The sequence below is a fragment of the Cydia fagiglandana genome, chromosome 19, assembly GCF_963556715.1.
Source record: "Cydia fagiglandana chromosome 19, ilCydFagi1.1, whole genome shotgun sequence".
In the NCBI taxonomy this organism is placed as follows: Eukaryota; Metazoa; Arthropoda; class Insecta; order Lepidoptera; family Tortricidae; genus Cydia; species Cydia fagiglandana.
Genome location: NC_085950.1, coordinates 6,891,355 through 6,906,871, shown reverse-complemented (window position 1 = coordinate 6,906,871; position 15,517 = coordinate 6,891,355). Strand labels below are relative to the sequence as shown.

At 38.0% G+C, this 15,517-nt stretch overlaps 1 protein-coding gene across 3 annotated transcripts in view; it reads right to left on the bottom strand.

Annotated features, from left to right (window-relative positions):
- Positions 1-949: 949 nt before the first annotated feature.
- Positions 950-15,517, bottom strand: part of LOC134673985 (MTOR-associated protein MEAK7) — a 37,414-nt gene continuing 22,846 nt past the window's right edge. For all 3 annotated transcript variants that reach the window (XM_063532038.1, XM_063532037.1, XM_063532039.1), the window contains exons 8-10: positions 14,596-14,822; positions 12,781-12,966; positions 950-3,634 (exon numbers count right to left, since the gene is read on the bottom strand). In XM_063532038.1, coding sequence (XP_063388108.1) covers positions 3,524-3,634; positions 12,781-12,966; positions 14,596-14,822 — 524 coding nt within the window. In that variant the 3' untranslated portion in view covers positions 950-3,523. The remainder of the gene's footprint in view (positions 3,635-12,780; positions 12,967-14,595; positions 14,823-15,517) is intronic.

Here is a 15,517-nt window from a genome sequence, read left to right as displayed (position 1 = left end):
AGTGAGTTTTGCTTGACACCTGACGATATGTAAAAAGCTAGTTTCACGTTTGACGAACTGATCAACATTACAGCAGTATGAAACTACCTATACAAAAAAAATAGCAAAAGTTTTAACTCTTGACAGTCGGTTTGGTGCCCAGATTTATCGGTGCTCAAAAATATCTTAATATGTATATGTACACTAACACCTTGACAATACAGATATTTGTGAGCACCTTGGCCGCTCTGATATATCAGATGGCGACTGTACACTACAATTAAACTAGTAACCATTGGCACTTGATATTTAATAAAACATCTTACTCTCACTCGAAGTGACTATTATTTAAATAACACCATTTTAGTACAGTCGTCTAAAAATGTATTATACACGCAACGAAAATAAAACGATGTTCGGATATGATTCAGGTCGCGACTGTACTTGAGTGTGCTGACTAGTATAGATAGACAAATACGAACGTTTCCGAGAAAATACGATGGAAAACAATTATGCACTACATCTGTATGCGTGTATATTACTATTTCAAATTTGAAATATATGTAGTAGACTAAAATAGTAGAAAACTCGACTTTAATAGTTACGATACAAGTGCGAAAAATAGGAAATTCCACAACGAGTAGCGATAAATAATAACACACCGAAGGGAGTGTTTTAAATCGACACGAGTTGCGAATTACGTATTCGCACATGCATCGTACAACGTTTTACAGTACATATATGGCCCTTTAAATTTTTAACATAGTTACGTAATGTGCTAATTATCGCACTAGTGCGGTAAAGTAGCACCCTATGTACTGTAAAAGACATTTGACCGCTCCTGTTCACAAAAAATATTAGTATTTTGGTGTTACATGGATTCGTTTGGTGCCACACACATTTGTGACGTTATCTATGAAAAGGGACCTTATTGTCGATGGCGCTTACGCCATTGTTACCGATGCTCCGATATAAATACAATGCCGCGCGACGCTATGCGGGCGTAAGCACCATCGACAATAAGGTCCCTTTTCATAGATAATGCCCCATTTAAACAATTTACATACAAGGCACCTATTTATTATAAGCACATTTTATTGCTAACACATTTTAAATTGACACATTGAAGACAAATATCTTAAATATTGTGAAAAGATTAAACACAACCAAAATATTTTTCGTAAAATAATTAATAACCAGAAATAAATATAAACAATAGAACTTATTTAAAAGTATTAAAATAAATAATTACATATTAAGCAAATCACTAAATCCACCAGATCATGTATATCACTACTATTATTTTACATTTACCAAAAAAATCTCTCAGAGAAACTTAACTTTCATTCTCATATTTGAGTGAAACACTTTTTTTTCATCGAAAAGCTTACTAAGCTTGCTATTTTAATGAATTACAATATCCAACTATGCATTTTATATAAAGAAAAAGATGATTATTTACAAGTCTGAAAACATTTCACAAATTATATTCTACGAATATTATGAAATTTGTATATTACCAAATTGTGCGTTGCAATTTTTTAAAATAATCGGGACCAGCCACGTTTACTACATCTACCGATATTTTTTACAAATGTGACGTTCCACGGTAAAAGGTACCTTATGGCGGCTGGCGCTTACGTCGCGTAGCGCCGCGATAATATTGGAGCGGCGTTAATAATAGCGTAAGCGCCAACTGCCATTGGTACCTTTACCCGTGGGACGTCACAAATAATGCTTTAAGCGACTAAATATAGGAAAATGGGTCATAGAATAAAGTTCATATTTTTAACCTAAGTTTTTATCAAAATACAGAGACCATTTTTAAGTAATGTTCTTTGTGATAACCTCAAAATAGTGACATCTCTTTCGGTTCTGCCGAACGGAAATTTACCTTATTACCTACTAAATAAAGCGCATTATAAATTATAATGACGGCGGCTCATATGCACCGTCACTGTCCGACTCATAACCTCCCGAGTCCCAGGGGCTCTTATAAAGGCTTTATTACAAAACGTAAATATAACTTTCATTAAAATAAGTAAAGGTTCCAAATTCAAAAACGAAATTAACGATTCTGGGACTAAGGAGGATAGGGAACGCATATTAGTACATTACTACAGAGGCCGGGACGAAAGGGGTTGCCGGCCGAAGACATATAGACGGCCGAGCAAAGCGAGGCCGGATAGGTCTGAGCGCGGGCAACCCCATTTCCCGCCGAGGTATGTATAGTGCTTTTCTCAAACATGCAATGAAATAAATAAAATAAAAAATCCACGAAACCCAAGTTTTATTTATAGAAAAAACTAAAAGTAAACTACACCCAAAATATAACCAACACGTTCCTATATCATTATCACGCGTATGTTTTACACGAGTCGTGTATTTTTACTACCCGTATATTTTCATGTATCTTTGATATTTTCGCCTTGTATCCGTCTGACTGTCGTTTTCGTCACATAAGTTTACATAGTCTTTCATATTGATATCATGTTTCACATACATCGTTGCTTTATGCATGGAGTAAATAAGTATAATTTCCACAGTGTTGACGAATTTGTAGTTACATTCATTTAAAATATGCCACAAAACTGTTTCTAATAAACTGTAAGCCATTTTTCTTAGTTTCTCAAATAATAAAATTGCCATAAGCAACCATATATGTACATACTTCGTCTTTGACTTGGCGGCAGAGGCAGCAAGTTATTTAAAATCAATTCTGCTTACGCTGCCAATTCCAACACCTACGATTACAATTAATATTACTTTCATTATTTCGTCGGAACTCATATTAAAGTCAAAAAATCAACAACGCACCATAAATTCAATAAAACAGAATGAATATTTTTCAACTTTACCTCCATAACAATTTAAAAAATATAACTACGCGTGTTTGAGTAGACCTTTTTACCGCTAACGTTTAGATGAAATATTTTAAATGTTTTTATTTGTGTAGTTAAATTTATAATTTAAAATTATAGAATGTATTATTTATTAAGTTCATGTTGATGTTATACAAATAAAACTGCAAATTATAGCAAACATTGTTTTTTGTTTTTTTTTATAGGCGTAGTGGCAGAGTGTCATTACGAACCATAAAGCAAATACTGCCTCTAGTTTTTTTTAATGGATGAATGCCACGATGCTGTGTCACATATATCTGTGAAATGAAAATTAAAAAAGAGGACTTTGCCGGCCTAGGCCTGCAAGATGTGTATGAAATTCCATTAACGACCTTTTGTCCTAGCCGCACCTGAAACGTCATACTTCGCAGCCTATTATAAGGAACATAACATCAATATTTCATTGCATGTTTGAGAAAAATAATTTAAAGGAAATGCACCTTAACAACTAGCCAGTAAGGTTCATCTACTGAATACTCGTTAATAGCTTCAACTGCTTCAGTATCAAACAAAAAGATACCTTATTACCTAACCGATAAGGTGCATTGTAAAACAGACTCGCGTATGCAATCGCTTTCTTGATATTACCAGAGTTACTTTTCGAACGGAAATGTACCTTATTACCTAACCGATAAGGTTTATTATAAAGGCGGCGGCTCGCGTACGCCGTCGCTGTGTCGAGTCTTGCCAGCCATCTCGAGGATCGCCTTCGCTTCTGGGTTCGTGTCTAGGATGCTGACGTCACGTTCGCCCTGAAAAAAAAATATATAAAGAAAATTATGTCTCATACGAATATGAACTATGTACAAATCTAATATCATCTAAGTGAGCTATCAAAACTGCTACTATACAGTGTGGAAAGATAAGTCGGGCCCTGGAGGGAAACTACCTTAAATCCTTAAGCCGGCTCATTTTACTGAAAGGAGACATTCCTTTATTTTTAAAAAGAAACAAAAATGCATTCAAAGATTTTCTAAAACTCGCTTACCTCGCCCGGGACTCGAACCGACAAAAAAATCCAAAAAATAAAAACTCGCAATTTTATTCTACTAGTCGATACAGTTAATGTTAATGATAACATTAGGTCTTACACTCGTCTGTCGTACAAAGTATCCATAAAATCTAATATTTAGTACTTAAGATTTTTTTAGACAAGCCAAATTGAATAAAAAAAGAAAAAAACTTTGAATGCAGTTTTGTTTCTTTTTAAAAATAAAGGAATGTCTCCTTTAAGTAAAATCAGCCAGCTTAAGGATTTAAGGTAGTTTCCCTCCATGGCCCGACTTATCTTTCCAGCCTGTATAGTCTGGCAAACACAACATTAAATTACTGACAACAAAGAAAACTATACTTAATGTACTCATCCCTTTATTATGGGTGCTAATAGTGGCGTAAGACAAAGACAGTATGATTCCCTCTGTCTATGTTTAAAATTAGACAGTCCTGGGGCCCGTTTTTAAAAAGCTTGTAGGGCTATTCATAAATTACGTCATTTCAAATTGGGGGGGGGGGGGGGTCTGGACATCGGATGACGGTAGCATGAAGTAGGAGGAAATGGGGTCATTTGAAGCATGATTTTTGGATGATTATAGGGAGGGGGGTCAAAAATCTTCAAAAATCGATGACGTAATTTATGGACAGCCCCCAACTTGTAATACAAGTGGAAGTCCCTTTCTAACAAAAGCTGTCAAAAAGTAGCATCCGCTTGTTTTACAGGAAAGCTTTTGAGAAACGGGCCACGGGGGCTCTCAAAAGCTTACAACTGTCACTTTTTGACAGCTTTTTTTTTATGAATGGGCTTACTCATGGCCACAGACCATAAAGTTGTTTTTGTTTGAAAGGGACTTCCTCTTGTATTAAAAGTTACAAGCTTTTGAGAAACGGGCCCCCGGGCCAAACTACACATTGATACAAGGTCGATTCCCAAGAGCTGGCACGAATGGAATGAATGAGTGAATGGAAATAACGTGAGCGTCAGGATGGCGGGTGGACCTCAGCGAATTTGAACATATTTAAAAACATATTGTACTTTTAATAGAATTCAGTGTACAGTCACCTGCAATAATATGTTACACTTCGAAGGCCGCAAAAATATGTGACACGCTCTTATAGCTCTACAAATAAGATAGTGTCCGATATTTTTGCGGCCTTCGTTGTGTAAGATATTATTGCAGGTGACTGTACTTCTCCCGGAAACGAGATATTTAACAAAAAAGGTCCACCCGCCATTCTGACGTCAGGATGGCGGGTGGACCTGTGGAATCTTGGATTATACCGCACTCCAATTATGTAGTTATAACTTATAGTGTACTTGCGTAAACTATGAATAGAAATCAGTTTACTTCTGACGTCAGAATGGCGGGTGGACTTTTGTTTGTTAAATATCTCGTTTCCGGGAGAAGTACACTGAATTCTATTAAAGGTACACTAAAGTACACCGAAGGTACAATATGATTATAAATATTTCGTTCAAATTCGCTGAGGTCTACCCGCCATCCTGACGCTCACGAAATAATCTATGTGTGTATCACGTTAACCAATAAAATGGACGCGGTGACTGTATATTAAGGTGGTTCGCCTAGGTTACTCAAAACTTAACTCTCGCTAGATGGCACCACTTTTGCAAAATTTCAGATTTTATTTTTTTGTGAAATGGTCTTGGTATTTGTATACTTAAAAGTATGTTTCGCGCACTCTTTAAGTAAATATTGAACTATTAAAATAAACATTGAATACTTCATTGTGCAAAAACCACCTTTTTAATTTGACGGAGTGCTGCTGTCACGCTTTTTCCTACTATTACTCACACATGCAAACAGTGTTTCCGTGATCCTTGTAGTAGACAATTTCACACAACGTAAGTATGTTGCAATAGCGTAACGGTATGTTCGTGGAAATACGTGCAAGAGGATTGGGGTTCAAGACTGGTGCGAGTAGGTAATTTCTTTTTGTTTCTCCTTTGTGTTATCTTACCTTTAAACGAGCCTTCTTCCTGGCGTTATCCCGGCATTTTGCCACGGCTCATGGGAGCCTGGGGTCCGCTTGACAACTAATCCCATGATTTGACGTAGGCACTAGTTTTTACGAAAGCGACTGCCATCTGACCTTCCAACCCAGAGGGGAAACTAGGCCTTATTGGGATTAGTCCGGTTTCCTCACGATGTTTTCCTTCACCGAAAAGCGACTGGCAAATATCAAATGATATTTCGTACATAAGTTCCGAAAAACTCATTGGTACGAGCCGGGGTTTGAACCCGCGATCTCCGGATTGAAAGTCGCACGCTCTTACCGCTAGGCCACCAGCGCTTCAACTGCACAATCTTACCTTTAAACGAGCAATTATTAGATATATAATTATTTATTTATATATTTGGATGGTATCAGAAACGGCTCCTACGATTTCGATGAAATTTGCTATAAGGGGTTTGATCTCTTAGCTAGGTCTATGAGAAAACGCGCATTTTTGAGTTTTTATGATTTGTAAGCTTTGGTCGGTCTCCCAGATATTCAATCTCCGCTTGGCAACTCATCCCAGAATTGGCATGCGCACTAGTTTTTACGAAAGCGACTGCCCTGACCTTCCAACCCAGAGAGTAAACTTATTTGGATTAGTCCGGTTTCCTCACATTGTTTTCTTTCACCGAAAAATAGGTATCGGTGTATAAATAGGTAGGTATCAAATGCTATTTCGTACAAAAGTTCGAAAAATTATTGGTACGAGCCGGGGTTAGAACCCGCGACCTCCGAATTGCTTTCCGCTAGGCCAGCAGCGCTTCCCCCACATACTCAGTGTTATCAGGTTTTTAAAAATCAAAAACCCGGGCAAGTGCGAGTCGGACTCGCGCACGAAGGGTTCCGTACCATAATGCAAAAAAAAAAAGCAAAAAGAAAACGGTCACCCATCCAAGTACTGACCCCTCCCGACGTTGCTTAACTTTGGTCAAAAATCACGTTTGTCGTATGGGAGCCCCATTTAAATCTTTATTTTATTCTGTTTTTAGTATTTGTTGTTATAGCGGCAACAGAAATACATCATCTGTGAAAATTTCAACTGTCTAGCTATCACTATAGTAATAATTGTGTTTTTCATTCATAGACAAAATCCATTATTTTTAACCACAGGAAATTTTATACACTTCTTTTTAGGGTTCCGTACCCAAAGGGTAAAACGGGACGGGGCTAAGACTTCGCTGTCCGTCCGTCTGTCACCAGGCTGTATCTCACGAACCGTAATAGCTAGACAGTTGAAATTTTCACAGATGATGTATTTCTGTTGCCGCTATAACAACAAATACTAAAAACAGAATAAAATAAAGATCTGAATGGGGCTCCCATACAACAAACGTGATTTTTGACCAAAGTTAAGCAACGTCGGGAGTGGTCAGTACTTGGATGGGTGACCGTTTTTTTTTTGCTTTGTTTTTGTTTTTTTTTTTGCATTATGGCACGGAACCCTTCGTGCGCGAGTCCGACTCGCACTTGCCCGGTTTTTATTGCAGTGAGGATGTCCTGATTGTAAAAATCAGAGAGATTAGGAAGAGTATAATTTCTAATTATCTTTGTAAAAATAAAAGAATAAGTGTAGCCTTAATAATCGATTTATGATAATAAGAAAAATTAAGTAAAAATAAAAAAACAGTACGAAATTTAGGTGTAACAAAAATACAAAAAGTTATGTTCCAGCATACAATGACTGGGGATCGAACCGGGAATCTTCCGTTTGCAAGCAAAAAAGCGACTGTTTGCATAACACGCCATGATAGTTCTTAGCTAAGCTGACGAACTTCTCGCTTAGATCAATTAACTACCTGTCAAATATCCGTGTCAACAAAATTGCACTAAACATGACGGCACTCCAAATTCGAGCCGTGGTCAGCCCGGCAACGTCGGAAATGGTATGGCAACGTCGCAAATGTATCTGTACACGACATTTGTGACACACACATACGTAAAATTGATGAAAAGTTAACTATGATTTTTGCATGATTTCTGTATGAAACATTGTTTTCCTGTTAATTTCGCGCAAACGAATATTCGAAAGAAGATAAATGCGGAAATATTTGTGTACTAATAGTGTGTAGTTACTTAATGAGCTTTGATTGAATTTTGTATGAAAAGCGAACCACCTTAATAGTCTAAATAAAAAATCCAATGAAAAATTATAAAATACCAAGGTGACATAAGTAGCATGTAATTTCCTTTCGATCTTCCATTTCTATACGAAATCTGCATAATATTCAGTCTTGAAGGTCCCAGCCCGGGTCATAAACCGAAGGTGTTTAATCTTTTGAATGCCAAGAACACCTAATATTAACTCGCATTATAGACGGGTCTAACGCGAATTATATTCAATTACTTTGATTTATAATGTGAGTTAATATCAGTGAACGCATATATTTAGTATGGAAACCGCCATTAGGAACATTACCGTTTAAATTATCGGGTCAAATTAGCACACATACAAAATTACGCCTACATTCAAATAAGACGACGAGTTTACAGAGCCTGTAATCAAAGCTGGTAAACAAAATAATAGTCATCTTTATTACACTAATGGTACATAGCTAAGTGTAGATGAAATGCATATAATGTCAATAACTACCAATCAGCGACATTAATCCGCTAATAACCTTCTTGCTGTACGTACTGGCCGCTGAGAGTTTGCGGTTCATATTTGATTAGAATATGACTTGGACAGGGATAGGTTTATGCCATACATTGAAGAACCAGTCAAATAATTCACGTATAATAATTTAATGCAGATTAAAAGATAACTAGTTAAAATGTTGTTATGAAATGACAGACTAACTCAATATAAGTAAATATATCATTGTTGTATAAATGTATTCCGCTATAATAAGTATTTTGTATATTTTATTATCAATTTGTATGGCAGTGCGAAGTCACGTTCAGGTATAGTCTGTCCGTTTTTTTAAGATCAAGTACGCCATTGTAAATGTATGGTAAACTTGATCTTAGAATTCGGACTGGCTATACATGAATCGGGTCAAAAATATTTGAATAGGCGGAGTCACAATAAATCCCCACTTTCAGTTCCAATGGAATTATTTTATATGTATATAGCCGGTTAAGCAAGTTTGTCAGTAAAAAAAGGTGCAAAATTAAAATTTTGTATGGGACCACACCCGTTCGCGCGCTTACATTTTCTAAATTTGCTGCTCTTTTCTACTGACGGAAATGGCTTGAGAGAGAACATACATATATGTGACGGTAGAGGGTGGATTCGAATGATCAACATTTTCAGATAATGTCTGTATTTGTTAAATTAATTCAGTGGAAGTGTATCTACATATAGGAGACCGGGTATATGATTATCTCACGAGTTATATCTCATGAATAGAACATATTCTAGATATCTTTCCAGGCATCCAATTAATTTCATGTCTCTCTAATTGGACAGCTTTTTTCCATAGTTCTCTGCGAATAGCATCTTGTGGGAATCTGAATGGAAAGTAATGTAAAATGATAATATCAAATTTGATTATTAATTTGAAATAATTAGGTAGTTTTTTTACAGCTCCATCTCATGAAATAAAAAAGGAAAATACAAATCTGTAAGAAAGAATTCATTACTATATTTATAATTATATAGAAACTACCTAAACCAAGCACAAGTTAATAAAATAGTCTACTTCATTTGGCATAACACCATCCCTATTATCCTCGCAATTTAAAAAGTCGTATGTTGTTATGAAAGTCGTATGCAGTTGTTACGTTTTAGCTTAGCACGGTAGTATTGAAAACAAATCGTCATGTTTATTCCAAATTTTACTGAAGTTATCTGTTTACTACAAGTGAAAAGTGATTCCACTATCCTTGGTATGAACTAAAATAACTTCTGCACCACTTCACGACACATGAAGACATTTTTAATTACAAAAAAACGTTGTTTTTTATAAATCAAATTAGCCATCCGTCACTGACTGTCATCTCGGACGAACTGAAGTTGCGAATCGAATAGTTTGTAAGCACCGCCTACAATCGAATAGTTTACGTTGGGTCATAACTGAGCGGACAGAATACTTCCATGTATAACAGTTCGCTGGTTAATATGTGTTCAAAACGCGAAAGTTTAAAATATTATATAAGAACACCTAAATTCGTCATTATTATAGTTCGTTTTTTTAGCATTACAAAAAAAGTAAGCGATCTTGACATGTCTATTTAATAAAAATCACCATTGAATCACAGCAAATATGTTAGAAATATAAATCATATAGGTACGATCTTTTACTTTATTTGCTTTCATAAGTAAATAAAAAATAATAATTGCAGCCTATATACGTCCCACTGCTGGGCACAGGCCTCCTCTCATGCGCGAGAGGGCTAGAGCTAGTCCCCACGCTAGCTTTCATAAGTAATATAAACTAATTTTTTAGTGTTTTTCATTATTTTTTAATAAAAAGACACGTCAAGATAAACATCTTCTTTCTAATGCTAACAGTAACGAACTAGTCGCACCTACAGCGGTAAAGACGCTTAGAAATAACTATCAAAGAAAATTTGAAATAGACGCGGATTGTTCAAGTTAGTTTCACTAGACTTACATCAAAAAGAATAGATAGTATAGAGGGGTCCTGTCATTGTCAATTTTGTAGTCACGGTACATTTACTGCCATCTATCGACACACGATTAAAACTTAAAATAAAATTGAAAATGTATAAATTAATCAAAATATGTTTACGGATAAATGATTTTTAATTTTTATTGTTCCGTACTGACCCATGTTCTTTCACTGATATGTGTTAAAATTGTTAACTATCAAACTGTGTCCTCAACGCCATCTAGCTGAGAATAGGCCAAAGGTATAAATTATAATGGCGCCATCTATTCGAGAATGACTTATTCTTGATATCCGAGGCACGTTTTTTTCTTAGACTTTATTTATCTTATACGGAGTTATATATATCTCTGCTTACATCGACCGGGACACAACTTTGATACCCACCCGCTATCTTCAGTTACCCGTGAACAAGATGCATGTAACTGCGTCTAAATATCGAGAGCTCGAAAACAATGCAAAAGGTAATCACGCTTCATATCCTGATCGATATAAGTCAAGTAAATTATGTAAATTTGTTAAATGTCAAAATTAACGCCATCTACTCGAGACTAGGACAAAGGTATGGTGCAATGACGACGTTTTAAGACGTACCACGCATGATAAAAATAGTCGGTGAAAAATTTTGATTTGTTATAAGAATTTTGCTGGGAACCTAAAAACATTTATTGTTATAGACAACACATGACACATGCACAAATTATTAGATAAAGCGCGGGAAAGGTATCAGTTAAGACAGTTAGTCCCCATTCGCACGAAAGCGTTTTCAACGCGCGTTAAAAAAGCGCTTGAATCTGTCCGCACTCTAAATTCAATTTAACGACCAAGGCTTAAAGTCGAAAATCCAACAACGCTTGATAAAAAGCGCCACCGCTGTCGTGTGAATAAATACATGGTTATCCATTTGTGTCATTCAAACGCTCTTTTAACGCGCGTTGAAAAAGCTGCCGTGTGAATGGGGGCTTAGGAAGCATGCCAACATAAGAAGAAAAATAAAGAGTGTCTACAGAATAGGGAACTCTATATAACCAACATATTTTATCGAAAACTGATGAAAAAAAAAATCGACAACAAAATAAAAATAGGTCCATATATTTGCTCTAAATACATACTAGTTAGAAATAGTCCAGGGTGGCGATTTTTGAATTTCGAATTTCGTCACTCGAAAATCGGTGGAAAACGGCAAAACGCTAATATTTGAAACACGAGCGATAGAAATTCGGAATCTAGTGGTATTGACCACTCGTTTTCAATTCTATTAGTAGATTTAAATGCCTATAAGTGAAGACCTTATATTGAAAGAAATACACGAAATCGAACAGTCGAAATTAAAAAATCGGCCCCCTGTATTTGAAATAAAGTTTATATACGCCCGTAATGTTGGCGTGTTAGTGAAGTGTTGGTATGACGTATGGCGTTCATTCGTTCAAAGGTTAAATCACTGAAGGTTTTTTTATTAGTTCAAGGAAGATGTGGTCCGTCTTGTGGGACTCGAGGACGCTGTGGTGCGACGGGTTGGAGGCCGTTTCGGTGCCCTAGAAGGAAAGGAAAGGGATAGAGGATACAGATGGTACGGGATCGAAACTTTTAGGTTTTTGGCGGAATTTTTTACATATATGAATGGTAAGTAAGCAGTTAGCATAGCCTATGGACGCTTGCAGCTTCAGGGGTGTCACAAGAGGGTCGGTATAATGTTGCCTCTTGCGAAAACTTAAACATAGTACCAGGGGATCAGAAGTTTGTAGGAGACTTAAGACTCACTGCATACGCTGAGGATTCCTCTCACACATGATATTGAAATTGGCTTCTTTTTTGCATGAAATCTTACCTTTTCATACCATATCGGTGGCAAACAAGCATACAGTCCAGTAAGTGGCTATTATACCCCACGGACGCTCCAGGGGTGTCGCAAGAGGGCTCGAGGGTCTTTATATCTTGTGAAAACTTAAAAATAGTACCAGGGGATCAGAAGTTTGTAGGAGACTCACCGATTCCTTGTCGCTTTCAGGCTTGTCGCCCACAGCCCAAACTTCGATACTTCTGATACGAAAGTCTTTCTCTTTACTGAGTCTCTTGTAGCCGCGGTACGTGGGTACAAAATCTGCTGAAAATTCCTCTCCAACTGACGCTGAAATTGGCTTCTTTTTTGCATGAGACCTTACCTTTTTAATACCATGTCGGTGACAAACAAGCATACAGCCCGGTAACTGGCTAGTATAGCCCATGGACGCTCCAGGGGTGTCGCAAGAGGGTCTTTATATCTTGTGAAATCTTAAAAATAGTACCAGGGGATCAGAAGTTTGTAGGAGACTCACCGATTCCTTGTCGCTTTCAGGCTTGTCGCCCACAGCCCAAACTTCGATACTCCTTATACGGAAGTCCTTTTCTTTGCTGAGCCGCTTGTAGCCGCGGTACGTGGTACAGGATTCCGATGAGGAACCTTCTCCGAACGGATCTGCGGGGATCCATATGGCGCCGAAGTTGAATTGGCCTCCCATTAACTGTGGATAATTTTTGGTCAATAAAGTGATCAAATATTTATTATTCTTTACCAACAACCACAGACAAAACATCCTCCAGACTGAGCATAGTCGCGCTACCCCCTCTGCCACGCATACGGTAATTTTACTCCCTGTTCGAGTCGAAAGTGTCTTTGTGTGACGTCCGTGTCTTTGAACGGACCAATCACGGCACGGGACTTCGCTCACCTCGTCCCGCGCACCCCCGCATTTTTGGCATCATCGGTTGCATGAAATAATTGCTCTAAACTCGGTCTAGAGGATTCCTAGTCTATGCCAGCAACCAACAATCATGGAATAGGACCCATCCTCATAAATATGTCATTTACATGAATGACTCCTTTTTGACAGAAAGTTCTTATGTTTACAGAATTTTCTGGATTAAACCTAAATAAATATCAGGGGACGTCTTACCCCTTGGAGGATATAACCAACGGAGACGCCATGTCTAAAATTTTCGGTACAAAATAGTCTGCCGTTTTTTGCGGGGGAGGGGCACATCAAATGTATAGGTACGTCATGTCAGATAAACGTCAGTCCATACATATGGTTGACATGAGGTTGACCATTGGCCGCCTATTTTCGACAGAGGGGAACGCCTGTTAATGGCGGCTCCATTGTTAATTACTCCGAGTCTTACCCAGATCAACCTAGCCCGTCGGCTTCACAGGCAGGGTCACTACCCACTAGGCCAGACCGGTGGTTAATATACCACCAATATAACTCTGTGCACTTTTTGCAATGACATAGTGTGGAACTGTTGCCATAAGGGGTTGTGCACAAATCACGCGAGGTATTTTCGGCTACTTTTTGACCCCCCCTCCCCCTTGGTGATATTTGGTGAGGGTTTGACTACCCCCCTCCCCCCACACAACCTCACGTGTATTCTTTGCAATTATTTCATTGGACTAACTTTAAGATAAATAGTATTGTAATTAGAAAATCTTGTTTATATTTCTATTTTCTTTAAATACCTAGACTCGCTATTTTGAAGTGCAGAGTGAAGGTTTAACGAAACCGAGAAGTAGTACCTACTTATGTGGTAGGTTTTTTTTTATTAGTATCGTTCACTGTAGAAAAATACACGTGAGGTTTCCTTATACCCCCCTCCCCCAACGTGATCTATCGTGATTTTTAGGGTTCCATACCCAAAGGGTAAAACGGGACCCTATTACTAAGACTTCGCTGTCCGTCCGTCCGTCCGTCCGTCCGTCCGTCCGTCTGTCACCAGGCTGTATCTCACGAACCGTGATAGCTAGACAGTTGAAATTTTCACAGATGATGTATTTCTGTTGCCGCTATGACAACAAATACTAAAAACAGAATAAAATAAAGATTTAAATGGGGCTCCCATACAACAAACGTGATTTTTGACCAAAGTTAAGCAACGTTGGGAGTGGTCAGTACTTGGATGGGTGACCGTTCTTTTTTTCTTTTTTTTTGCATTATGGTACGTAACCCTTCGTGCGCGAGTCCGACTCGCACTTGCCCGGTTTCTTTATTTCGTTTTCCTCCCTCTATCGAACCTCGCGTGATTTGTGCACAAGTTTTTGTGCTAAGTAACAAAAACACAAACACAATTGTCACAAAAACATTTCCAACTGAACTGACCAGTCCATTCGGCAGGGTCTTGGTGTGCTGGTTAAGATACTGGTAATGGTTGTTGAAGCCCGAAGACCCGTAGATCCTCATCTTCGGCGCCAGGGTGAAGAGGAAGGAGTCCTCGCGGCCCACGAAGTTGGGGCCTATCTCCCAGGAGTCCGTCGCGAAGCCGCCGAAAATGTGCCCGTGGGTGTCTTCGATAATGATGATGGAGGCGCCTTGATCGCAGATGCGACCTGCGAAATATGTTTTTTTTTCTTATATATATGGGGCCAAAAAATAAGGGCATTCCCGTTGCCAAGAGGCTATTCATAAATTACGTCATTTCAAATTGGGGGGTCTGGACATCGGATGACGGTAGCATGAAGTAGGAGGAAATGGGGTCATTTGAAGCATGATTTTTGGATGATTATAGGGGGGGGGGGGTCAAAAGTCGTCAAAAATCGATGACGTAATTTATGGACAGCCCCCAAGGAGGTTTTGGGAATATACTGAGCAACTTTTACTATGGAACCAACCCCGAAAACGCGATTTACCCTTATATAGGGTGTATACAGGACATACTCGTAGATACGCGTATTTTATGTTGCAGCGGTGGTGGTATTCTGCTGATGCAATGAAATAAACTTTTTAAAATACATCGGCATTTAGTTCCGTCATCGCGTTGGCAATCGAGCTAGGAATTCGTCAGTTTTCAGTCAGTCTACCGCCGCGGGGGGAGGTAACACCATTCAGGGTTGAATGAAGTGGCTATTCTGTAATTATTTGGTATACGTACTGACCGACGAGTGTGTGTGAGATTGCAAGATAGAATTAGTAACAGTGTGAAAAGGGAAAAGTGTGGACTGAATGTAGATGTAATGACAAAAATTGAGAAAGATATGTTGAGATGATTTGGACACGTGGAAAGAATAAGTGAACGAAGGTTAAT